Source organism: Pithys albifrons, chromosome 8 (assembly GCF_047495875.1).
Source record: "Pithys albifrons albifrons isolate INPA30051 chromosome 8, PitAlb_v1, whole genome shotgun sequence".
Lineage (NCBI taxonomy): Eukaryota > Metazoa > Chordata > Aves > Passeriformes > Thamnophilidae > Pithys > Pithys albifrons.
The window spans coordinates 25,957,092-25,980,533 of NC_092465.1; the positions used below are offsets into that span (position 1 = coordinate 25,957,092).

Sequence of the window (23,442 nt, forward strand, 5' to 3'; positions counted from 1 at the left end):
AAACACTGCAGAGAAGCACAAAAATAAAGCACCTCTGGCAAGAAAAGCTTATTCTCTTTTAGCAGCAGTACACATCACTGTCAGGGCAACAGAAATTCCTCACTTTATCAGGACTGCTTTGGGAGTATCGTTACACTTGCAATTTAAAACTTTGAGCCAAGATTACTTTGGTCATGGACAACATCACACCTGATTTAAAGAATACAAGGCAACATAGTTACATTTAGAATTTGTTAATCCAAAATATTCTACCTGTGAACTAAAATGGAAAATGCACATCTCTGTAATGCAATGGTCTTAAATTAATGACCTTTCTCTTTTTCTCTTTGCAGTTTTATACCAGAATTCTGTTGCCAATAATTTCAGCCTACAGTGCAATATTGTACAGAATAACACAAAAAAGCTGAGATCTCCTTTATATGACAATCACAACTTCCTGCCCCAGTTTCTAGTTAATTGTGCAGTGACAAGTAATTCCAGCTGTGTTTTAGCATTAAATATGCAAGATGCATGCAATGACAAAGCTGACCTTGCTCAAATGACTTTGTGCCTCCATGTTTCTAGGCTGAAGCTTTATTTTTTTGTTTCATTTTACATTTTTAAAGTGTCATTAACTGAATCCTTTTATAGAGATCACAGAAAGAATAAAAGCTCGGTATCAAAGTCCACATCTCACTGAAGTTATCAGGGCAGACACAAATCACAAGATGCATAAAAGAAGAAATTTCTTCTTTGCTTAATATTTGAATTTTTGTCTGAATTCTTTCTTTGAATGCATGTAAGGAGATAACTAAATACACAAGGAACACTGACTTCTGAAGGACTAAAAGCAGGTATCCACTGTTTATTTCCCCAACTACAGCCTAGCCTCGGGTAGAAAGGCAATCACCTGTCTTGCAAGAACAGTCCTTCTTGAAGAGTTTTTACTGAAACAGAGGTTTCTGTTACCAGAGAACACCATATTAACATCTCCATTTGTACCTAATTTCCCAAAACTTCATGACATCTTTATTATCTCCATGTTTAATGTATATCAATCTGAATATTAATCACATTAATGAAGTGTTTTCTGTTGATTGCTTTCATTTATTATTAAAAAGAACACTAGAACAAGTGTGTATATGATCAGCACTAGAAGGGAAAAAACTAATGTGTGAATCTGAAGGGCGGTTCTTCTCTATTTCTTGAGAAACTCATTAGGACAAACAGAACACTCCTAACCCTAAACCCAATTTGTAGCAATAGTGGCACAGTCCGTTTGTAAAGAGTGAATTTGTGTTCACTGTGACAGTCCTTGGCCATTCTCAAAATAACCTGGAATAACCTATATCTGTAAAGCAGAAAGGGATGGAAGACATGACTCTTTCCAAGCTCACTAAATGTGAGTGTACAGTAGCCATTTTCCTGGTGGGGCCTTCATCCTCCCTACCGTAGACCAATCACACATTTCCTCCTCCTTCCTTCCCAACTTAATACTCAGGAATGTTCCTGACATTGTCACAATACTGCGTTATGTTACTAAATATGGAAATGGATGTGAAGCAGCACTGTTGTTTTGGGGGTTATGTCTGGGAATTATTCACCTGAAAAGGTGTTAAATACCACAATGACACTACACTGGGGTAGTGCCATATTGTTCCTTTGTTCTACTTCTGTGCACCATTCACAAACTTGCTGCTATTAGAAGCCTAACTCAAACACCAAACATGGCTTTGAATGGGAATTGGAAAGCAGCAGTTACATTTCAAATGCATCTCCAAGTCATGTTTGCCCCAAGCTCCCACAGAAGGGATCTGCTTCCCCAGTCTATTACTGCAAAGAAGGCTCCACCATCCACATCACTAAGGAAGATGTTGAAAAGTAGTGGACCCGGTACTGAGCTCTCAGGTGCACCACTGGCCAATGCCTCCAGCTGGATCTGTGCCCTTTTGAAGGAATGCTTCAAGGGATGGCAAATAACACCACCATCAGTGAGACATATTCTGCTGTCTCCCTGAAAGACTACTCAAACTAGATTTGACAAAACTAGCAGGAATGATGAAAAAATCCTAAGTAATTTCACTGGCCCTTTATCCCTTGAAGCAAACATCTGCACCACAGTCCCATCCCACTTGCCTCTGAACAGAATCTGCCTTCAAAGGTCTCTAGGCCAGGCTTCTCACTGGGGTGGCTACAGAAGAAAAGGTACTGGGATCTGGGACCAGAGGCAAACAAGAAAGGGGAGGGGAAAAAAACCAAACAAAACAGATGGGAGAACAGGCCTTAGAAATCACAGTAAGGAAGTCTGAGAGTGAAAGAAGACTACAACATAACAGACACTGACTGACTGGCAGAGTTTTAGCTGGACAAAATGCTCAACTAGTATGTGGAATAGGGCAGAAACAGATTTCACAACATAGGCTGATTAACCATGTAACCACAACCTTAGTATAAATAAGATACAAAGGCGACATTAAAACCACAGAGGAACATCACAGTAATCACAGCAGGTTAGTACAAAATAGCTTGTTGAAGAAAAATTCGATTTAATTTCAACATTGTGCAAAATCCTGCTACTACCACCTATATAACTTTTTCAGGTTTCCAAACGAGGCCATCACAACTTCCTCAAAAACTGGCTGTAGGAGACTGGAGTTTTCAGACTGTGCTTACATGCTTTGCAGATTAGAAATCAATTGCTGTATTTTTAAACTGTATTAAAAAAAATCTCAAACAGATGTTCATTCAGGAATCAACACATCTGAATCAGATTGACCTAAGATGCATGAAAGCCACCCTCACAACTGATTAACCAAAAGTCTGAAGGAACCAGTGTGCAGCAAACAAAAATTTACAAACCAGTGGAATCGATATTCATAGGAAGAATATTTGCCTTTCAGGACAACAAGAAAAAGAGAATGAGGTACCAGATATTTGTGAAGGAAAGGCATGATATGATTCCTTTATCTCCAGATGCTGACATACATATCTGAATGCTCAAACAAACACATCATGTTCTGTGCTGAGGTCTGCCCTACACTGCATCAGGAACTGTGTGTGTGCATTACTGTAAGGCAAAAGGAATCCAGTGCAGGACTAGAATTTTTACAATTAGTTATATTCCCAGAGGTCAAAAATGGTATTGCTGTTCACCCCAAAGTGTCTCTATTCCGAGAATAACAGGTAGACTTAGCAAAGAAGGGGAAGAATACCAGAAACAGAAAGGCAGTAAGAAATAGTTGACACAGGAGGGACACGAGCAGAGCCACGACCCGATCCTGCCTGTTGACTGATCTGACACCCTGCTACAAGGAAAAGGCCCTTTCTCAGGACTGCTGCACTTACACAGGGCGTTATCAAATGGTACAGCACCGTGAGGAGAGCTAAGCAGCAAAGGGGATTTCCATTTCAGCGCTTTACTAAAGATATTCCTGTTTGAAGGAGGTCAGAAGAGAACCAGCAAGTGCCCACACCAGGCCTGTGTGCTCAGCAGGCAGGAGCAGAGGGCCAGCTGTACTGACAGTCCCAAGCTGAACAAACATTATCCTCAGAAAATCAGCAAGTTCACCAGAAGCACCTCAATCAAAGGGCTGCAAAGTCTAATTAGCCAACAGAAAGATTTACAGATACAAACATTTAGCCTTAGGAGTCTACCAGAATCACTGATACGAGCCAGTCCTTGGCCACATGACACAACAGGATAATTTCATGCACTGTTTTAACTGAAGTTCCATATGGTAACCAACACTCAACCCACATATAAACAATCAGAAGGGAGGATCTGAAAACACATGGAGATGAAAGAGAAAATTATGGTTTCTGTTTGTGCCCCAGCTGTTGTTAATCATTCTGCAGTGAATCAAGGTCTGCTGGTTTGGTGGCTGCTTTCCTGGGGGGGCAGCGGGGTAAGGAGCTATTGGGGGTGGGGGGAGAAGGAGGTATGGACTTAAATTTTAAGCAAAACAATCACAAGAGCAGACAATTACTCGCTTTCTGGCTGTTTGTACTCCTCCAGAAGACAGCCTGAAAATTTGTTCAAAATACATGCTGAGCACTTTGAGAAGAATATTAAGGTATTTAAGAAAAAGCAGTAAACTAATTCTAAATTTTTACTGCTAAATACAGACTAATTATGCCCAGAAAACATTACCCCATTGCTTTGAAGTTCCTAAGGTACATTTTGTTACTTCAGGCTTGCCTGAGGTTTCTCCATTCGAGTGTGTATTTTAAAAAAATAACCCAAGGAATGGTTGGCAGTAGGCAGTGGCATCAGAGACATCTGACACCTCAGCTACTGAATATTCAAAGTTCTCTGCACTACAAGAAGCTGTATGTTTGTTCTTCATCCCATCAAGGAGATTTGTAACTTGCTCCATTCCTGTTGTTCTACTTTCAGAAGGAAATACATATAGAAAATATAATTCTAAAACTGAAGAACAATTTGTGCTCTCTTAGTACATTACTGACCTTTTTCCTGTAAAGAAAACAAATTTATAATCAGGATTAGCATATACCTGGCTCATTAGGCCACAGTCACACTAGGATATTCTACCCACATTATATTAAGACAACATTCAAAATGTTATTAGAAAAAACTTTACTTACTACAGTTTTATCTTTGAGACAGCAAGTAAATGCCTGTAAAAGTACTGAACAATCTGACATACTTTCCACAGTTATCATTTTTTTTAAACTAGTGAAAGGCAACAGGACTAAAAGAACTAGCTCAGTACATTCCTTTTCAGCTAAGGCATTCTACCTGCTGACATGGCTATTAAGTATTGGTTAAGAACTTCAACACTTTGGCAAATCTGCAGAAACAAACAATAAAATTCAGCCTTAAAAGCACCTTGGATAACAAAGGAAAATCATGTAAGTAATGCACAAGTTTCTGGAAAGGGCAGGGATGGGAGAAGCACAGCACACACCAAAAGCATTCGTTCTACACAGAAACAGTCACATACAGGTGGAAAGAAGAAGCATCACCTTGGTCAGCAAATGAGAAGGCTTTCCTGCAATGTTTCTCAGAAGGAGGGAGGTTTCCCTGTCCAAATAGGAGTGCTTGTGCAGAAAGAAAGAGAAAGAACATAAGTCAAAGGAAGTCAGTATAGTAATTTTATGGTGTCTTGATTATGAAGATAAAGCAGAGTTTAAAAGAAAAAAACCTACATCACCACTTCATTTCCCTCCCATAAAAACATGAACATTCCCAAATAGTATGAGCCTAAACACACTGGTGCAAAAGCAGTTGTGCTAAAGGGAACACTGTTTTAATCTTCCTCTGTACAAAATGTCACACAATAGAATTAAAAAAATTTTTGCTTACCTGCTACTGGTTTCTTTTCTGCAAAAGAAAACTTATTTTTAAAGACATTTAGAACCATAAACGTAAGAACACATGCACTTACAACGTTTTTTTAAATCCCATCCAGTCTCCTAAAACTGAACATTCTACTTCCACTACACAAACAAAGCCATTAACACCTGGTCATCCTGGAGAAAAGGAAATGGTTTCATGCTTTCTACACTGGTTGCTGATTCATTGTTAAAGAAGAAAGATGCTACATAATAATACATCAACCTGACTTACAATCAGTGTCCTGGGTTTTAAGGGGCTTAAGTCTCTCTTCTCCTGTATAGTCCAAATTATAAAGTTACAAATCCCACATTTCTCTTGGAAGATAAACTGGCAGAAAGTATGTTTTCATCTGTTTAAAAAGGGGAAGCAACCAGTAGAGAAAGGCAAAAATCAGTCAATGACAGATACCACAGTGATTATCTTCTCCAGCATCTGCTACAGACAACAAAATCATCATCATGCAGCAACTTGCAGAACCACGAAGTCACAACTCTGCTAAGGGGCACTTAACAAAAGGGCATTAGGTACATCTCCTGGGTACCACCACTGCACTGCCAGTTTTGTGCCAGGTGGCTGCAGTTGTCCCAGCCTGGTTTCAGTCGGCCCAGGGCTACACAGAACACGGCAGGACAACCACACTTCTGCTTAGGAACGAGCAGTACAGAATCCCCATCCCTTCTTCGGTGCCACAATGAGGTGTGGTCACCTGAAAAAAATGCAGAGCCCACGTCTACAGCCTCATGCAAGGCAGCATCGAGTAGTTTGGTGAATACAGTTCCCGCAGGGGGAGTTTAATTGATGTGACTGCCACATGCTGGGATGAGCAATTAAGGATCTCAACGAGGCTTTAAAAAGTACAGCTCAGAGAAGTCTACACAGCATCTGAAGTGGAATCTGGGCTCCAGTCCAAGCTCCACCTGGTACTTAGCCACTAATACAGACACAGGTTATGTTACACACTGAATGAAGACCTTTCTGCCTGCACATTAATTACTGTCTGTATCCACATCCCACGTTTCAGAAGCACAGCAGAGGTGCCTAGCTCAGGCACACACTGCTGAGGTTTCCAGGACCTGGGACCATTACAGGGCCCCAGGCCCTATTCACAGGCACACTGAATTGTATCCTTTCCTACACGGCTCTCACTTCACACAAAGTCAGTTCAGAGTGGTCTCATTACAACACATTGCTACAAAACTTGCAGAAAAAACCGCCTGGCTCAAGCCAAGACCCAAAAGTATACCTAAAAATCCAGTGACAAGTTCAAGGCAATTCTTTGAAAGAGGTTCTTGTTCTTGATAGATTGTCAGAAATCATGGACTCTGATTAATATGGATCCCTTTCTCTTGGGAATGAAGCTCTGCAATAGAAGGAACATTACAACCTGCATTTGCAGCCTCTTCCTTAGGGTTTAGGCACCTTTTGTTTTAGCCTGTTAGTCAACAATAGTGTCAGAATCAAGAAAGGATACTGAATCTCTCCTTAAAGCAAATACTATTTGCTGGAGAATATTCCTCCTGCAGGGAAGCTCCAGGTAAGTGGCTTAACCTTCGTCCTGTCACTGGTCATTTGAGCTGCTGCCACCTTGCATTTAAGTACAGTGGAACTTTTCTCCACTAACGAGCTTCAATTCTATCCAGAAATTGGAAGGTCATATATTTCTTACAACATAATAGCCACTAGAAACTCTGCTAATACTGTTTTCCAGAACTGTGGCAAAATACAGAAACAGATAACTACCTGCACAAACCATTAGATAAAGAGAAAAATTAAGTTTCATTTTAGAACACTGTGTTACGTTCACAATCCAGTTTTAAAGCATTTAATCTGTATCAAAGTTAAGACTTCAGCTCAAATATCAAGCTCTGAGGTAAACAGAGGCTGCTCTTTAATACAGGCTCCCAGAATATCCCATTGTTCAGGGGAACACAAATATTTTGTTATTTTTTTCTACATAGTACAATCACAGTGGACCACTCAGAGGATCTAAGTAGTCCACTTTTCCTCCCTACTTTTGGAGTTCAAATGCATATTAAAGCTCTGATAATTTAAATGTCTGGGCTTTCCAAATAATTTAACCTACTTTTCTGCCCCAACTATTTTCCCAGACTAAAAATAACACCAGTGAAATCCAGAAAAACAATACCAAAAAACATTAATTGCTCCTAGCTAGACATTTCTGGTCTTCCACCATGAAACCATCTCTTCTTCCACCTGCTCCCGTCACAGCAATGAGAACTCAAGCTCTGGCAACAAAGCCATCTCTTCCCCAGTGCATCACCTTAGATTCATTTAGGATATGAAACCAATTTCAGTTACACAAAGTAGTGTGTGTTCCACAATGTCATGCATTTTTCTATTCTGCTGCAGTAAGCTGACTGATTCCTCAATAAAATGTCATAATTTCTCATAATAGGTATTTCAGTTCAAATTTATTTTTGATTGTCACACAACCGGAATGAAATATCCTTGGAAGGCAAAAGTAGTTTGAAACATAATGAAAGCATGAAAATTTGACAACAGCTTTGCAGAAAACAAAACCATGCAGTCCTTTATACTAAGCATGAAGTCACAGAAGAGCCAGATCATAAATGGTGGAAGACTATTTAATTGATGCATTCATTAAAATTCTCAGCACAACTAATGCAACATAAGTAACACCAAGTCAAAGACTTGATGCCTAATTTACCAAATTCTTTGAAAGATATTTCTAGGTCAGCACTTAGATGGGGGCAAACCCAAATAGTACATAACATGTGCACAGTCCAAAGTGAGCTGTACCTCTGCTGTAAGAGTCATTTAAAGCTGAATTTTTTAATATATAGGGCAGTGTTCTCAAAAGTCAGTCATAACAGTAAGAGCAATACCTGCTATCAGTTTCTGTAAAAAATTACTAATGCAAATGCAGTGCAAATGGAAAAGCTTCCCAGAATTACTTCCATTACATGTAGAAAAGAAATTCTCTTAGCAGGCATGGCAGATGTTAAAATCTACAAAAACGGGATCTATAAAACTATGTCAATAAAACAAATTCTAAACCCAACACTTATACCTTGATATTTTAAATGAGGAGTAGGGAGCCAGACTCCACTCAGGATTCCCAGTTAATCAAGCGCCACCAGGGCTCAAGCAGAACTCAAAATACCTCAGCTCAGTGAACATCCAGGAAGGAAAAAGTGATAGGGCTTCAAGAGGACTCTTAAGAGGCAATTTGAAATGTTTCCTCTTGTCATGTCATCGAACCTGTCGATATAAACTGTGCTACAAGAGTTTACAGCAGGAGGCTGGGACAGGCCAGACACCTCCCTGCCATGCTGGAGACTGAAACTCACTTTGTAGAATCCTCAGGAGGGACTCCTCCTTCCCTGAAATCACCAAACATAAAGCCTACCATCAGGTATCAAATACACTTGCAACTTCTTTTCTGTTTGTGTTGAAATCACTTCTTTTGGGGACAATTTTAAACCCAATACATAGAAAGCTATTCACTTCTATTGTAGTCCTTCCTCATAATATGGAGCAGACTTTGAACTAAGTTGCATGAACTCAATCTAGTTAAAAGACCTGGATTGAGAAAAATAATGAAAGAAAAGTACCAGAAACAGGAAAACCATTTTAGACAAGAAGCAGAACAGACATTGTGGTGATGACTGTTTTGAACTATGTCATACCGTAACTCCTAGGAGCAATTATTCCAAATCACACTGAAAACTATGGATGTTTAATAATTAAAAAAATTCTAAAAATGCTAAAAAATAAGTGTTAGTTGGAAAATTAACTTTCTCTAAAATGCCTGTTTTTCTCAAGGGATGATGAAACAGCTGTGCACAAAAATATTTACTGCAGAAACAATTTTACTTTAAAAAATTGGAGTGTGATGATCAAAATACCAGAAGTAACAAGAAGAGCATCATTTAGCTTACTAATGTCTCCACAACAAACTTTAGCTGCTATGGATAATCACACCAAAGAAAACTAGGTTGGAGTAAAATTAGCATTAAGACTTCAAAGTTCTAGGTGCTGTTAAGAAAAAAAAAATAGTAGTTTTCATGTGCAGTTCATTCAGCAAAGACAGTTAAGCCTTGATGTTTATAAAAACATGGACTGTAGTTTTGCTCCACATCAGGTTTTGCACTTCAAAGATCTCTTATAGCCTTACTTTGGAGACAGGAATGTAACACCCATTATGTTCAGACCTAAATACCAGATGTTCATGGACCAGCTGCTGAAAATAGCATTTCACTGTTTTCAGAAAACTCAACACAATGCTTTCATACCCATCACCACCCCTTCATCTCTAAAACATGTTTGCTAAACATGCTCAAACAGATGGGCTAGCAGGAAAATGAAAACACCTTCACATTTCCAGAATATTGTTTGTTGCACTAAACTAAATGACAAGTAATACTCTACATGGCCAAAACCTACAGTTTTCTCACCTGATTATCCTTGTGAGTTCCATTATGAAATATTCAGTGGGTTTTAGTTCTTGAGGTTCTGAGGTCTTGAGCTCAAAGTCAGTTTCAAAACAAGCAAAACAAATGATTTCTAAGCTACGACTGAACTGCTGAGCATATTAGATTTATTCTTTCCAGTCAGTAACTGATGGGGTGATTTTAGGCAGACCCTTTTAGAAGAGCTGATGAGCTGGGCTGTCCAGCAAGGTTCAGAAGCACAAAGGCTGCACAGCCCACCCTGCCAGTGCACAGGCAGCATCTGTGTCACCTGGGGCCTCCTTCCTTCAGCTCTACTTGCAGTATGCACAATCTGGACTGTAACATTCATACTGAACACTGACCCATTTTCTTGTTACACACCTGATCATCACCTAGCACAGAAATAAGTGGGAGAAGTTTAGAAAGATTCATCTCATTGGTAAGAGATTGAGTTGTATCTAATTCCTCTACTATGCAGGTAAGGGCTGAGACTACAAGCATACAGAACTGAAAAACAGTACAATACAGTCTGAAAGGTGTCAAATATGATCTTTACACTGACAATTTACAAATAATTATCCAAACCTGGGTGGGAAGTGTAAGAAAAAGGTGACCCAGCAATATTCTGAAGTATATTACCTCATTGTTCTAATGTCTTAAATATGTTAAATGGACAACCTCCTTTCAAGTCAAATATTATCTGTAGGTTCAGACATCATTCACTAAAGGAATATACAACAGAATAACTTACCTTAGAGCATAGAAAAGACCATGACAAACACACTCAGGACTTGTGCATGTCATTATCTTGCCACGTTTCTTGCAAAACTCTTTAAGAAGAGCTGAACATTAACACACACGTTTAATTAAACCAGCTGGTGGCACTCTTGTGCCACTATTCTGGATTTAACATGACAGTTGAGAAACACTACAAACATCTTCTTTAAAACCATTCTCTAAACCAAAAATGAGGAAAACTCAGTAAAGAGCATCCAGTAGAGAGCTACATGCTTGCAAAACTTTTGTTAAAAAGGTAACTACTTTATCTTCCATTTCAACTGCATCCCTATGTTGAAGTCTTTAGACTCCAGCTTGAAGAATTAGAATCCACTATTTTCAAAACAAAACTCAAGAATTAAAGTTTAAACATATTTTTGTGACTTTAACCCAAAGGGGGACAAAGATGGAAAAGAACTCAAACTTTTCTTTGCAAGCGCTTTGAGATTCTGTACTCCTATGGAATATATTTATATGCACACAGTAGGAAAATACCTATTTTCTGCTTTCCTTTGCACAGGGGGTTGTTTAGCCATGGAAAAGGAGGCTCGGGAGGCCTTATCACTCTTTACAACTACCTAAAAGAAGGTGGCAGACAGGTGGGTGACAGTCTCTTCTCACAGGTAGTAACAAGAGATAGGACAAGACCACACAGACTCAAGCTGCACTACAGGAGGTTTAGATCAGCTATATGAAAAAAATTGTTGCAAAAGGAGTAACAGTTTATTCTTATCAAAACCTCAGAAAAGGAAAACAAGACACTTGGAAACTGGGGCAGCAGCATTAGATAGCTGCCTGACACTTCCACGTACAAGATGTGTTTCCACAGAATCACAGGGTGGGAAATGGAAGGCACCACAGTGGGTTATCAGGATCACCCTAGAGTTGCTTATAAAAAGCTGTACCTTTAAGACAGAAATTTTCCATGATGCCTTACTGTTACAGGATGATTACTAGTCACTTATATTAGACAAGTATTCCAAAGACAAGAAAGGAAGGTTTGTGTCATCTAAAGCACAGATGTTTTTAAAGACTTCTGTATGTCTGACCATGAAATAGGTTATTGGCAGGGGCACCAACAAAGACTTGCTTTGTGCTGTCCCACAAGAAAATATGTAAAATTGTCTGAGCCTACGCCTTCAGAATTAAAATCATAGTCTATAAATCCTCAGTGAAGACTGGAGCATCACAACGAAAAAAACCTCAAGGCTGCATCCTCTCACAGAGCACTGCCCAGCCCTTCACCCCTGGAGTGCACACTCCTAATCTTGACCCAAAGACCAGCAGAGATGGAGAGCACTTGGGTCCATGGTGGGAGAGCAGAGCTGCCTTCCCTGAGCTGCAATGCCTGTTTGCTGCAGAGACACTGGAGTCACACAAGGGAGGGGAGAACCTGGAGCAGTTACTGTGAGCTCAAGAGTGGTCAACCCTCCCTCCTAGAACTCATACAACTCTATTTCACTGCAAGCAGCTGGACTAAAACAGAAATTTCAAACGGTAACTTACAGAAAGTATTTATTAAATACGAGGATGGTTATAACTTCATGCCAGTTCTGACAGTGACAAAACCTACTGAAATTCACTGCAATTTCAGTAACATGACTGTAGATACCTCAAACTAACAAACAGCTGCATCGTGTGCAGAGGGTGCACCCTCAGCCAGTCCATGCACCTCCCAGCTCAGGCTGGGATGCTCCCCTGGGGAACACAAGACACTTAGGATAGAGCAGGACAGAAAGCACTGCAAAAGCTAACAAACACTCAGTTCAAGCTTAGTTTCACTATTGCTTTTTAGAAATTTAAGACTAAACTGCCACAAGAGAGAGGCAGAGCTGCCGTTCCCCCAGTCACTGTTCTCACACCCCTTGTGAGGACACCACTCAGTCTGACCACATGGTCCAAGGGATCAATGAACAACTAATTCAGGGTTATTTCCAGGGAAAACTGCTCCAAATCACTGGGCAGCTGCACAAACAAGATGGGGCTAGACTGCCCAATTCATCAGTTGCATGAATCTAAACTAGCATAAACCAAACATGAAATCCCAAATAAAGTTTGTCTGCGGGGAGGAGGTCTCAAGCATGGAATTCTCCCAAAAGAAAAAAAAGCAGGAAAAAAAAAGTAAGATAGAGTATAATTCACAGAAAATGGTTGTCTGATCTGTCTAAAAGAGATACATTAAGTGGAAGACCTAAAGAAGGAAGGGAAAAAACACTGAAACTTGGTATACTATGATTAATTCATTCCTAACTGCATTAGTTAGAGAATATCAGACACTTTATCCTATGAAGGGCTGTACCTGTAGCACAGAAAACAAAACACCAAAGCAGCTAAGAAATAAAGTAGATGTAGGTTTAATTGATTTAATTGGTTTTTACTGAATCTGCTGCCTTTTACACTAAGAAGCAACTGCATTAACTAATATTTCATGATATGCCTGTTGACTTCTAAACCATAAATCCCCCCCAAAACAGCTGTAGACATCAAATCATCCGAAGATCAACCACTATAAAGGAATGGATATACACAGCTGGGGAGTTAAACTCACAAATCTATCTGCCTTTTGGGTAAAAGCAGATAAGCCACAGGAAAAAAATCTGAATTCATAAAGGAAGGCACTGATGTGGCTGGTCTAAAATCTTGAATAACTTTTACAAACATGAGACCAGTAAGTGCCCAACACAGGAAACTCACCATAGCTGCACATTCAGTTAACTAAAACTGAAGACTCTCCTTTGTATTTGCAAACAACTTTTATTATACTATAACAGACTGAATACTAACCAGTGTGCTCAAAAGTGACACAGCTAAAGGTCAGTTCTCAGTTATTTCTCCAGAATATGAAGTATTTTTTAGGGAGCTTCAAACTCCTTTACAAACCTCAAACTCCCCAGTTTTCATCCTATAGGTTAGGAATATATGCAACTGAAGAAAACACCATAAATTCTTTTCTCCTCTTAAGAATTTAATGTTCCAGAATTGGCTGCTGTGTTTGTAATTTTTGTCATCTGTTACAAATTTGTTTTTTGGCAACCTGAAGTAAGGACAAACAAGTAATGTGCTGCTAATTTCCTACAGATGTAGTATTTCCCATCCCTAATCTAATCGAATGCTGCAGAAAAAAAGAAATGTGTCTTGGTTTTAAGCAGACTGGTGTATCTGCAAAAATTGGCTGTTTAAAAAGTTCCATTAATTAATCACAACTTGCAGAGGTATCGTCACTGGCAACTGCAGCCAGTGCATACTACAACTCTGCAGCTTTTGACAAGATTTGGTAACATCCTAATGCCAGACATCTGATTTCCCAGCTCGTGTCCAGTGGCTTGGTCCAAGAGCTGTGCTGCCCAGATCTACTTGGCCACTCATCTACGGTATTTTTTCTCTTCCAGAGCAATCTGGTAAGAGACAGAACCTCTAAACAACGATTTTCTTAGATTGTCTGGATTAATGATACAAATTTTTCCTCAAGAAATCCTTTCATAAACACAAGTATTCTTCTAAAGTGCTGTGGAACAGGCATGAAAGCAAAGAGATTCATGTTAAAATGTGTTTATTTACACAGCCCTTGGGACAGCAGAGTGAGTCATTGAGTTGCTCGTCCACAGAAGACTCTAACACCACAGAATAACCAGAAAGAACAGTGTATTACAGCAGAGGCAATGCCTTTGAGGTTCATCCTTACAGTAACAAAGTATATCATAATTGTAATTTTTGAGCCAATACTAGCTTTGCCAGTCAGCAGTGTCAAACAGGACATGTATTATACTGCCCATTTTCCTGTTCCTTTCAGGGTGGGAACTTTTAAGCTTATTTATCAGTATGAGGCAACGTCAGAAGCTAAAATTATTCTTACTTGTTTTATGGTTCCTGCTACACTTCAGTTTCCTCCTGTGTGGAAGAAAGTTACAGTATAAGTATTAAATTCATAGCTATAAATAAGTCAGATACACTGATTGGGGAATCAAGATTTACCAGTATAAGGATAATGTTTAAATTCTTGTTTCCCTTTCACGTATTTTAAATCTACATACCCTGATTTTTAAAACCTGCCATTCCATGCACGTGCAGTAAACAAAACTTGTAGAATGCCTCCTTGGGATTCCAACTGAAAATTCTTTTAAAAATTTAAAATTATCCCTCCCTATAAGTTGCTTTGCAGATTCCGTAAGTACAGCATGAAAAAGGTTCAGGTGCTGTTTTGCAGGCACTGGGCAGGAGCATCAGCAATCTCTGGGTTTGAGTGCATCGTGTGACTGCGATGAACAGCCAAGCACATTGGATTACCAAAATACATAAATATTGTTTATGTTTCATAAAATTATATGTTTATGTCAGAGAATGCTTTGAAAGCCTCCAAAGCTCTGGCAAGTGAGGAGTCATTTTGCATGTATTTCAAGAAAGCTGGACGGCTCACACTTCCTATGCCAACAGAACTGGAAGCCAAACTAATGCTTTGGGATGATAGATATGCACAATTTTTCTTTCCTGCTGACTTATTAAAGAAAGCTTTGTGACTAATAACTGGGAAAGGGGGGTGGGGGTGTGTGCAGATGAAGAGATGGTCTAATTGTGTTTCAGATTAAGTCTTTCCATTGACTATTTTCAGCGTAGGAAAAGAGTAACTGGAAACACTCCAGAATACACTTTGTGTAGAAAACTAAGGACATAACACAACTGGCAGAAAATGAAATGATTTCTTTTTTTAAGTCTTTAGAAGAAACACAAACAAATCTCTGCCGTGCCTTGTTTGTTGTTTATCTGTGACTACTCTCACAAACTGAAATCTAACATTCTTCACATCTGCCAACCACACAAAACATGGACCATAAGGAAAACTACTCAAACATGAAGCTCCCAAAGCACAAGAGCCAATAATGCTCTACTTCTGAAAGAGCTAAAATAGACCACAACTGTTTTTCAAATCACCTACAAATAATAAGTGAGGTTCAGCAATCCAACTCTGTTTTAAGACCCTGTTGCCTATCAATGGCCATATATATTATCGGTTGATTTCTCTGCATACAATAACAGTCAGCTGCACTTTCATAGAACAGAACATTGAGCAATCCCACTAAAATATGACCCTCAGTAACTTTAAATGGGTACCAGTGTTTTGGTGTTATGCCACTGTGTAGACATAACAAGAGCCATGAACCACAAACTCTGTTTCTCTTTACACTCATTTCAAGTTTTCCATTTTGCCCCACAGGAGCCATTAGCCAGTGCAGATCTATCTGTGTGCTGAGCTTACATGACAATCCTTACTATCATTCCTCCAAAGCACCCTTTTTTCCCCTGAAAGAAACATTAATGTTTAATCTATACTGCTGCCTTCTCTGTCAAGTGAAGCAAACAACTTGTAGCTGTAATGCACTGGCAGTCCCTAGTCATGACTTTCACCTCTTAAACATCCAGTCTAAATCTACAACAAATCTAAGCAAAAGCTAAAAAATAATTTACAATTAAAAAAAAATCACAAGGCATTACTGAGTGCTAAATTTTGCATTATCTTCATATGTGAGCCAGAATCTTTCAGCTGTGCAAACTGGGTTACAGACATAAAGACTCCCTGATGTTGGGAGGGTGGGGGGCAGTGCTGTGCCAGCCCAGATGGCAGACTTCAAACTTATCTGCAACCCCTGCACTGAGTACGTACAGGACAGGAACAGGGACTGCCCATGAATGGGCCCTTTCACCCGGCAGACACAAAACGGCTACACGAGCATCATCAACACATTTCTCTATTCCCTCCCCAATGGTTTCTTCTACAGCTCACTGAAAATAGAGACAACTTCTTGCTGGCAGAGGGACCAAAGGAAGAAGGAAAAAGATAATGTGGGTGAAAGGGATAAGTTAGTCATACAGCCATCAATTCCCCTACCTTTAACTCATGCTATCACTTCAATCATTCAGTCTATATTCAAGTAAAGTATCCCACAAACAGAAACAAAGCTTTAAAGTGTATGCCACTCATTACACGACTGAAAACGTTGAAAATGAAATGCAACCTTCCCATTCAAGAGAGAATGCCATTTAAGCAAGGATCTGGGAAATCATTTTGTCAAAGACAAATTTCAGTTTAGCAAAAATTGTGGGGTTTGGGGTGGGATAGAAACAACTTTTCTTCTTATTCAACAATGCTTAATGGGAACTTAAGACAGGAACATAGAACACACTTAGTACTACCAAGACAAGATCCTGAGACTACAGAGCAATAGTCTTTGAAGATGTGTCTAAATTCAGAGTGTCTAAAGAGATAAGTGTTAAGAATTGTTATGAGAGAAAGAAAGTGACAGTGATAAACCCACAATTTTAGACAACCCAAAGAATACCAGTCAGCTCCCTCAAAAGTGGCATAAAGACAAATTCAGAATGGGAACAAGGATGGTCCTGTCCCATAGAATCAGTGAGAGTTACCTGCCATCATACTGATGTATCTGCAGCCCCAGAAGTTCCCACAGCACAGGCTGCTGGGAAGAAGGGGAAGACAAGATACTGCGGTGCCTGTCCAAATGCATCTGAGGCAGGAAGTTCTGAGTGATCCACTGCCACCAGTGGGTGTATTCCTGCTCTCCCCTCCAGCCTCCAGTCCTTGGCTACAACCCCTCTACTGTGCATCAGCACAGACCAGACTCCTCTGAAGCTCCCCAGGTTACCTAAATAACACAAAATGAGCCCCAGAACAGAGGCAGTAAGTTTTGGTGTGTTAAGACCAGTGAGTGCCAAAGCTGGGACAAGGGAGGAGATGAGACAGTGTATGCCAGAACTTTGAGGAAGGAAGGATGAGAGGAAAGGGAAGGTTTATCTTCCTTTTACTGCAGCCTTTTTCCATAATATTGATCACTATTATCAGTAATAAACTATACTAGACCACACATACCTTCAGCAGGCCAGTGCACGGAAGTTCTTTTACAGAACTTTCCTGTATTTTCCAGGTCAGAGAGCTCTTAAATACAGAGCAGAATTATTTTTTAAGTTAGAATACTGAAGTTAATAACTGAAAAGCTTAATTTCCTTTTTCAGACAAGCATTTCCTCCCATCAAAACTGTCTTAGGATACTTTACTTAACAACACATCAAGCTGCAGAAGAAAGGATGACTTTTTAAAGTACATATACTGCCTGGAGAGGACAGAAAGGGTCGGTCAAAAGGGCAGAGCTGCCAAGATCCTGACCTCTTTCATAAGAGCCACAGCAGCAAAGAGAAATTTTAAAGGTCAGCTCAACTACAGCCAGTCTCAAGGAAGACAGGCAAAACAGATAACTTGAAGCACTGTGTTAGAATAACAAAGCTTAAACTAGATCTGCTATGGCCATGAAGAAATAGCCTCTCCCACTTTCAGCATAAAAACCATTTGCGTTTTTTCCCCACATGGGAACTAGGTCTTCTTCAAAAGCTATTTCCTCAGAGGGTTCTTCTCTATTAGAAACAGCACCATTGAGTTAACTGTGTAGGTGGGAAGGTACAATTCAACCCTACTAGTAAAAGGTGTTTTGATTTATAACCCAGCCATGACACCCTTAAACTAGTTTTCATGCACTAGATGAATGAAGAGGCAATAACCTGCTTTGTTGATACCTAATGATTCTTTCAAAGAATCCATTTAAAGGGTGAATTTCATTTAAAAAAGACTACCACAGAATCTGTCACAACCTCAAAAAATTAATTCCTCCTCCATTCACCTGTGTTGAGAAAAGAAAGTGACTTAAGTAAAAAGTCCTGTCCCATCATGTAACAGTTTTAATACAGAATAACTGAATACTAATTCTGCAAACCTGGGAAAAATTTGTCAGAGTTGAACACCTTCCTCAGGCTACTGGGGGAGCAGAAGAAGCAAAAACAAAGCAGCCCAGTTAATGAGTGCAGAGTTTTCTGCTCTCAAGAGGGGAGAAGAATCTGGCTCTCAAATTACCAACGCTTTCTGGTTACCTTCTTCAAAGGAGTCACTCTTATCAACTTATCTGGGAAGAGAAACAATAGGCACATTCTTATATGAGAAGCAATCACTGGGTTTACAAAGGCAGTGCTCACCTGTCTTTGAGAAAAGCTTTTGGAGATGATTTTGAGACTTGCAGCCAGTGGCCAAGAGCTCAGAAAGCCCCTGCAACACTTGCAGCAATAGCTTCCTGTGAATATAAAGCAACTTCCTGACCTCTGTACCTTGATTCACCAACATCAGGTTACCTGAGTGAAGTAGGTGGTTTGTTGATTGCTCACAACAGAAAGAACTGAAAAAATCTGGGAGACAAGAAGGGCAATCTTGCTGATACCGCAAGCATATCACTCCTGATGCAAAACAGAATCAGGAGACTTGCAAAAGCAACTGCACGAAACACCTTCCATTTTTAAAAACTAAAAAATGCAAAGTTCATGTTATTCTTGGGCTACACATGTTAGAGCGACTAATTCACATAAATCATCTCTTTAGCCTGAGAAGAGAGAAAAAATGCAAGATCGCCTACCTTTCTACATTATAAAAAGATATATATATATATATAACCATGAAGAACAGTCAGAGATGCAAACACAACATCCAACCCCCAAAACAGGCCTTATCATAGCATAGAAAGAAAATGATTGACAAACAATGTAATCAATGACTGTCACAGGGTGGCTTGAACACTTAGGCCTACAGCAATAACACAAAGGTTTGCATTTTAACTTTCCAAAGAGCAAAGGACACATTTCTAGCTGTTTTAATTCACCCAACATGAAATCTCCAATAAAAACAAATAGAACACCAACTTTTTATACAAAAAGAAAGTTTAACCAAACCATCATTCATTCATTGCTCACCACTTCAAATAAAGATTTAAAATGAAGTGTGACCTTGATGGGTTGATCTGCCAAGCCTGCACCATTTGCTCTGCAGCAGATGAACTTTGCTGCAGACGTGTAGAACCATGCTTTCAGCACGGCTCGTTCAAATTAGTGTTAATTATTGATTAGAATAAACTCAGCTTGTTCCATTTTTCTCTCAAAGTGAACATGCATATTAGTACAAGTGACACTTGAACAGGTCAGGTTTCTGTTTTAGAGACTATTTCTACAAGATAGCTCCTAGTTCAAGTTTCCAAAATTCATATTAACATCTTCCCCACATTCTCCCACAAGTCACCAGCACTTTCAAGGTGCACTGAACTGGCTGCTTTTAAGCTACGCCAAGGCACCAAAGTCCCAAACAAACATTTGCTATTGTACTGCAGCCCAGTTGTTCTTCTGTTTTGTGCATTGCTTCAAAGAGTTCTCCCTGTCATACATTAAACAAGAATATTAAGTAACAGCAAATTAATGGTATAGTATAGCTCCAGACAGGCATCCATAAAGTACTCCATGTGCTTCAGGAATTAACTGTTCTGTAAGGGGAATGCAGTTTTGCAGCTGTACTTTCTTTTTTCTGCAGATGTGTATTCCTCTAAAGATTTAAACTAAAAGCAATATATGAGATTTACTTAGAATAAAAATATTAACTATAAAAATATTAAAATGCATGGTGGCTTAGGAGAAGGAAGAGATGGGGAGAACTCTTAAAAAAACCCAAAACACATTATTTAAAAAGTTTCCTTGCAGAGAGAACCAAAACCAGAGAAAGGAGCACTTGCATGTGCAGTCCAGGCAATTAGCAAGCTTAGTCTTTAATTAACCCCACCACACTGCAGATGTTTAGCTAGGAGTTTCAGCATGAGGGGTGGGATGTCTAAGTTTGAAGAAAAAAAATCCCAAACCAAACAAAAATCTCGAGTTAGTGACACTCTACCTCAGTGATTGGCTGCCCTTGGGATGTCAAGTCCAGTTCCTGAGGTCTGGTCACCTTATCGATATCCAAGGAGTCCATGCTGGAGGCTGCAGAGGTCATGCTGGAACGGGAGGAGTTACTGAAGGAGCGCACCTCGGCGTCACTCACTGTGCCAGCAGAGGCTGTCCTCCTGTGCTGAGCAGGAACTGCTGCTTTGCTGTCTTCTGCAATGGACTGCTGGGCTGCCTCGTCCATGCTCAGCGAGGCCTTCTCCAGCTGCGCCGTGATGTCATCCAAAGACACGTTGGCATGTGCTGCTTTAGGCGCCTTCCCAGAGCAGGAGGACAATCCTTTCACGCTGCTGTGCTTGCTGGAAGGTCGACCAGCAGGTGGTTTCTGAGGTTTGGATTCCGGGGCCAGACGCTTCACTGCAGCGTTGTTTGCGGAATGGGACCCGATGCTGCTGAGCTCCTGCTCTATGGAGCAGAGATCAGCCATGAGGGCATCCAGATCCACAGCCTCGCCCTGATTCAGGGCTTCTGCAACAGACAGGACCTGTCAGTATGGGCAGTTATTTCATTGGCAACTCCTCATTTTGTGTTACCAAATCTAACAGCTGGGGCAAGGGAGCAAAAGATGCAGCATTTTCTTTTCCCATCTGTATTGCAAGATCTCTCTTCACTGCTAAGCAGAAATTTATTTGCACTACTACTCTTGACTTGTGCAGCTTTCATACTATTTGGGTTAAACACATTTACCAGAAAATGAGGGTTCAGATTACACTTTAGAAGTTCAAACTGCTTTCCTGTGAACAGAATCTAAAAATACATTTGCGCAATATCATGTCTCTACTTTTCAAAAAAGCACAGGTGTTTTGCTAATTTTCTAAATTGCTAAAGCAATGCAACTGCTTAAAAAAAAGAATCCCAAAACAAAAACACTCTCTACATACTCAAGCCTTTGAATTAAGGGTTTCCTGTGTTACAACCAGGGGAAGCTATTTCAAGACAAGGAAAAACACAATTTTTGTTCAATGTGAAAGCATCCTGTACCTATATTCTTGCATCTTGTTCCACGAAGCAAGATGCTTTTTCTTCCTGGTTAACAGGTACACATGAATTCATTCTTTCATGAGACCAGATGCCAGAACATACTTTACTGTACAAATGCTGGCCTGCAGTTCTCAGATACCAGGGGCTGTAAAAGATACTGCTTTAGGATACTCAAAATTCTGACATCAGAAAGCAATGCCTTCAGCAAGTATGTTCACACCTCACCTGGAAGCCTACTCAAATGCTCTTGTATTTTAACCTGTTTGTGTTTATAGCTGGAATAGGGGTTTTTATTTAAATGAATATTTGAGGGGTAAATAATTCAACAAACCATTTAAATTGTACATAGAGAAGCGATATGAGAAGTTGGCAAGGTTGGTTTCCTGACGGAGAGGTGATCTCTTCACTGGTGCCACAGGCTTGTCTGTATCCAAACTCTGAAAAACAACAAAAGGGCAAACTAAAGTTTGACAAGGAATTGGACAAGCAAATCTTTAAGATGAATGAGAATTAACCTTCTATAAGAGAAATTTTTCAAAATCTCCTGGCACATAAAAAACCCCAACCTTCATTTTCAGGCATCAGACTGAAAACATACATCGTCATACAACAGAGATTGAGCTTCAGATACGCAATAAAGAAAAGGTGTTAAACACATGCAATTTTTTGCAAAAGGAAGGAAGCATATTCCAAGTGCTTTTTTAAGAGGTGCTACATACTAGCTTGTTCTGAAACATAGGCAGCTGTAACCATTTCTCTGCAGCAAACTGGGCAAGGATCTACACACATTTGACCTGTGATACCCTAAGCCAGGCATCATTAGCTTATGGGCATAATCATGGCATAGGAACATAAAAACATTCAATGAAGAATTCTATTTTCTTAAGAGGGATTTTTATTTGGCTTAATTCAGACTTTTTTCAATAAGCCTTTCCTGTGTATAATGTTAAATTGTGAAAGCAAACCCCAGACAGTTTACATTGGGCACGTTGTTTTAGAAAAGTTCGTATAGGTTAAAAAAAGAGATACTTTTATCTTTCCAATCTTGAATTGTTATATTATGAAGGCTGATATAGGTGTAATATATAATGTCACATTAAATACCAGGATTTGTGTAAGCAGCAAGCAGACAAGGGCAGGAGCTGCTGCCCCTGGAATGACAAGGCTAACATGGGGAGCCCAGCTCTTGCTGTCACTGACACTCAAAAGGCCCACAGAACATCTGAAATTAAGCAATGCTTAATTTTTATGACAGGTTTATAATGGCAAAGATTCCCCAAAGATATGCTTGTCTGAAGGAAAAGCTTCCTCTGGCTCCAACAGAATAAAGTTCTCACCTAAGCTTTTTATTTTCATTTTCTACATCTTTACTCAAGCCATTTGTTGAAAACTGAAATGTGCTATTTTCCCCTGTAATACCTATTTTTGCTGATGTCCCTTCTCTCCTCAACTTGGCCCAAACTTAAAAAAACCCAAAAAGCAAAACCAAAAAATCAGTTAGTGAGTCGATCGTCACTTAATGAGAGGATAGTGATGAAGCCTTGTCCTCCGTCAGCTGGCAAGAACCTCACCGCCAGTAGCTCTGAAGAAGCTTATGTATCATCCCAGACAGAACAGCAGGGGGAAAAAATAATTATTTCTAACCCTGGAGACAGAGGAGGCAAGTTAGGGCTCATTCCTTCAGACAGAACTCATAGACTGCTACAAATCATTTTCTGTAAAGCAAATATATCCTGGTTAAAAGTATCTAAAATGTGTCTTACTGACTTAATAATAACAAACTTAATTCACTTTCTCGGAAATATACATGGTATGTTCTCACTATTACCTGGAGCCCATTCTCCATAACACATTGGATTGCTGAAACAGCATTTTGGAGAACTGCTAAAAACTGCAACAACACCAAAAGCTTAATTCTGAAGAATCATGAGAAGCAAGGTAAGACTTCCTTCATTTAACCTGCACCACAGAGCAGGATAACTTAAGCAGGATAAATGTTAATCCACTCTGCATCAGTGCCCAACACAGCTCGCACAGGCTGCAGATTTTGAGACTTCATTTTAAAATGCTTTTGTTAGACCAACGGTTAAAGAGGGCAAAGTG

General features: G+C 39.7%; 1 protein-coding gene across 5 annotated transcripts in view; it reads right to left on the reverse strand.

The window, feature by feature from the left end:
* RAPH1 (Ras association (RalGDS/AF-6) and pleckstrin homology domains 1) overlaps window positions 1-23,442 on the reverse strand; it is an 83,762-nt gene that overhangs the window by 23,137 nt on the left and 37,183 nt on the right. For 4 of the 5 annotated variants that reach the window (XM_071562953.1, XM_071562954.1, XM_071562955.1 and 1 more), the window contains exons 3-5: window positions 21,671-21,776; window positions 20,309-20,826; window positions 4,966-5,040 (exon numbers count right to left, since the gene is read on the reverse strand). In XM_071562953.1, the coding sequence (XP_071419054.1) occupies window positions 4,966-5,040; window positions 20,309-20,826; window positions 21,671-21,776 (699 nt within the window). The remainder of the gene's footprint in view (window positions 1-4,965; window positions 5,041-20,308; window positions 20,827-21,670; window positions 21,777-23,442) is intronic. The other variant, XM_071562956.1, reaches the window with a different exon arrangement.